The sequence below is a fragment of the Geospiza fortis genome, unplaced genomic scaffold, assembly GCF_000277835.1.
Source record: "Geospiza fortis unplaced genomic scaffold, GeoFor_1.0 scaffold80, whole genome shotgun sequence".
NCBI lineage: Eukaryota > Metazoa > Chordata > Aves > Passeriformes > Thraupidae > Geospiza > Geospiza fortis.
Genome location: NW_005054551.1, coordinates 579,266 through 583,019, shown reverse-complemented (window position 1 = coordinate 583,019; position 3,754 = coordinate 579,266). Strand labels below are relative to the sequence as shown.

At 42.9% G+C, this 3,754-nt stretch overlaps 1 protein-coding gene across 1 annotated transcript in view; it reads left to right on the top strand.

The window, feature by feature from the left end:
- ARHGEF18 (Rho/Rac guanine nucleotide exchange factor 18) overlaps positions 1-3,754 on the top strand; it is a 46,112-nt gene that overhangs the window by 31,442 nt on the left and 10,916 nt on the right. The window contains 3 exon segments of the mRNA XM_031064044.1: positions 527-644; positions 1,466-1,714; positions 2,589-2,665. Coding sequence (XP_030919904.1) covers positions 527-644; positions 1,466-1,714; positions 2,589-2,665 — 444 coding nt within the window.

The following is a 3,754-nucleotide window of genomic DNA, read 5'->3' as shown; positions in this document are numbered from 1 at the left end:
CTTGGTGTCCTGTGTTCTCCTGCTGCCAGGTGTGTGCTGTACCTGCAGTCAGATTAACTGGTGCTTTACAGTCCTCCCTTTCTATTCAGGAATGTGTTTCTGTAGGTCAGGCTATTGGGGAGCATACAGTGGTAAAATAAACACTTAATTCCTTCATTATTGATCTAATTTGACTGGTAGGTGGTTGGGTCTGATTTTAAAACCACTGAACTTTTCTATGTATTTAAGGTCTGATGCTGTTATAAAGTGCGATCAGTTAGCAACAGGCAGGCAGACAGTTCAGATTTGGAAGTTTCCCTAATTGACTCCACATTTAGTTAACAGTAGTTGAAAACAGTACCTAAGATATTTTCCAGTAATAAAGGCAATTTTTGGAATGTTATCAGGATTAGTAGAAGAGTGCAGCTAATTTCATGGTGCTGTGTCCAATGTGCAGAAGTGTTTTGGGGCAGAAGGCACGAGAACGAAGAGGGAGTTAGAAGAGCTCCATGCACAGTGGGTGTGACGAGTTTCTCTTGTTTTCTAGAAAATTGGGAACTGTTCCATTGTGAGGAGGTTGGGTGTTCAGGAGTGCATCCTCCTGGTCACCCAGCGCATCACCAAGTACCCGGTGCTGCTGGAGCGCATCATCCAGAACACAGAAGGTGGGATGGTTCCTGGGAGCCTCACAGTTGTCTCTTGGTCCTTTTTCTGCCATGTTTTGTATGTTCTTACCTCAGACAGGTTGTTACCTGCTTGCTCACTTCTCTGTTGGCTGATGATGCCAGATCAGTCTCACCTCAGAGGGTCAAGAGAGTCATAGAATGGTTTAGGTTGGACCTTGAAGTTTTCATCTCATTTTATCCCCTGCCATGGGCAGGGACACCTGCCACTACCCCAGGTTGCTCCAAACCCCATCCAGCCTGGCCTTGGACACTTCAGGGATCCAGGGGCAGCCACAGCTTCTCTGGGCACCCTGTACCAGGGCCTGCCCACTCTGACAATGGGGAATTTCTTCCAACTATCCCATCAAACTCTGCCCTTTGTCAGCTTAAAGCCAATCCCCCTTGTCCTGTCACTCCAGGCCCTTGTTAAATAGTCTGTCTCCATCTTTCGTGTCCTTCAGGCCACACTTAGATCACTCTGAAATTTCTCTTCTCCAGGCTGAACAATCCCAGTTCTCCCAGCCTCTCCTCAGAGGAGAAGTATTTAAAGTCTGCAGCCACAAACCCATAGTAGTTAAACCTGTTGGTTCATTAGCTTTTTCAGAGCTTTAGGTTTTATTATATTTTATTTTTAAATAAATAAAAATTTTAATAAAATGAAATTAAATATTATAACAAAATAAAATTAAATAATAATTTTTTTTCTTAGTAAATACTGTTAGGTGTCCAGTATGAAACCCTTATGCTAAAATACATTTGGATGGCTCATGTCTTGTATTCCAGAGTTGAAAATGTGGCTGATTGCTTCTCTTTTCCCTTAGCTGGAACTAGAGATTACGAAGACCTGACCCAGGCCCTTGGTTTGATTAAAGACACCATCAGCCATGTGGATGCCATGGTAAATGAGTGTGAGAAGGGGCAGCGACTCAAGGAGATCATGCACAAAATGGAGCTGAAATCATCTGGGAAATGCAAGAATGGGCTTTTGTTCAGGAAGGATGACATGGGCCAGAGGCGGCTCCTCCTGGATGGGATGCTGTACTGGAAAGCTGCATCAGGGAGACTCAAAGGTACAGCACCAGCAAGGGCACAAACACAACTGGGAAGCAAGATTTATGTTGGGGTGGTTTTTTTTAGAAACTGTTTATTACTGATCGATTGGGTATAAAATAAGATGACAATAACCTGCTTGTTTAATAGGATATTGGAGGAAATAGCACTTGTTCTATTCTTGGCTTGTCCAATAAGCATCTCTGTAATGGTGCATGATAAGTTCCTTATGCTGCTTGCTTATTATCTGTCTGGTCTGCTTCCCAATTCAAGAGGGAAGTCTTCAGATGGATGACAAAGCTTTGAGTCATCCTGACTTAGTCTCCTGTGGAAAGGCATTATCTCTGCTTCACACTTTGCAAACCCTGTGTCATGTCAGCTGCATGACACTTAGTTCTGCATTTGCCAGAAAATCAAAGCAGTGGCCATCAGGGAATATTTGAGCAGCTTCATTGCTCAAGTGTTCAAGGAGAAGCTTCAGTGGCGCAGAAAGTGCAGCCAGGAGTAGGTGGGACCCTAAATGGCGGCAGTTCTAGAAGAATCTGCTGTTTAGAGAGATGTGTTCCCTCTGGAGTGCTGGAGTCCATGTGTAGGATGTGTGTGTGGGTGTTCTCAAGCTTTAAATGGGCTCTGTTTAAATCAGCTGGTGCTGCATGTGCAGCCTGGCTGGGACCAGCCCAAGTGTAAGGCAGTAACAGATCCAAACTGGTGCTGCATGTGCAGCCTGGCTGGGGCCAGCCCAAGTGGAAGGCAGTAACAGATCCAATATTGCAAATGGTGACATGCTATTCCCTGGCCTGCAGGAAATATAAGTGATTTTCGAGTCTGGACTGGTCTTTCTGCTTTGAAATATGACTTTCTTTCCTTTTTTTTTGGTCTCTTTTGTTATTGTAGATATTCTGGCAGTCCTGCTCACTGATGTACTGTTGCTCTTACAAGAAAAGGACCAAAAATACACATTTGCATCTGTGGTAGGTGTTGTTCTCTTTATTTAATACATGCACTTAGAGGATTTATGAAAGTGACAGTAACTACAGAAGAAGCACAATTAGGGATGTTAGATACTTGTTATAGGAGATTCAGGAAGAAAATTAAGTGAATAAACCAGGCAAGTATTATGGAATCACTTTTTCTGAAGCAGTTCTGGTACTTGTTGAATCCTTTCCCCACTCTCCCAGTGCAAACCAGTATTTCCTTGCATTGGCCACTTGTAGCTGCCACATCTCCCATGGTTTTCACTGTTCCTCTTCTTGTGCTGTGACTTTCCCTTTTACTGAGCTTTGTTAGGCTGAGATTTTGTACACAATGTCATGGACATTGCACATGCTAGAGCTGTGCTTTGGAAAACTTGCAGATAAATCCTGCTTCTGTTCAGTGTGCAGGGAAAGAATCTCAGTTAGGGACATGGTAACTGTGGTCATAGTGCCCTGAGATTTACTAGGGCCAGAGAACTTTCCTGAAATACATGGAATAAGCACTAAATGCAGATGTTATTACTGCAGGCTCCAGAACATTCAGTGAATTCACTTTTCTAGGGCATTTCCACAGGTGTCCTCAGAGAAGTTAATTTGTACATTTTGTCCTGATCTAGTTCACTGATGGCTGTTGTAGAACCTGTAACAGAGAAACTCTTTTATGTAATTGTTTTCTGGGATGTATTTTTTTTCAAGACATTAACATTAGAGCTGAATTCTAATGACAAAAGCTATTTTGGTGACCTCAGGGCTGTACAAACAACTGCTTTTCAATTACCCTTCTCCTAATGCACAGAACAGGGTGCTGTGTGGTGGATTTTTTTTCCTTCTGGAAACGTGCTCTACACTTAGAGTCTGACCAATTTTTTGTATATGTACAGTTCATTTGAAATTTAATATCAGTTCTCCATAAATAAATCAAGTGAGGGAGCAAATGGATCTGCTCAGTGATTCTGTTTTTCCAGTGATCTCTGTTTGTGGCTGGAATTGCAGTACAGCTGCTCAGAGAAGCTGGCAGAAGCTGCTGTTCCTGGTGTTTGCTTCACACTTCAGTTCTCTTATCATGGCTCTAGATTATTCTGTGGA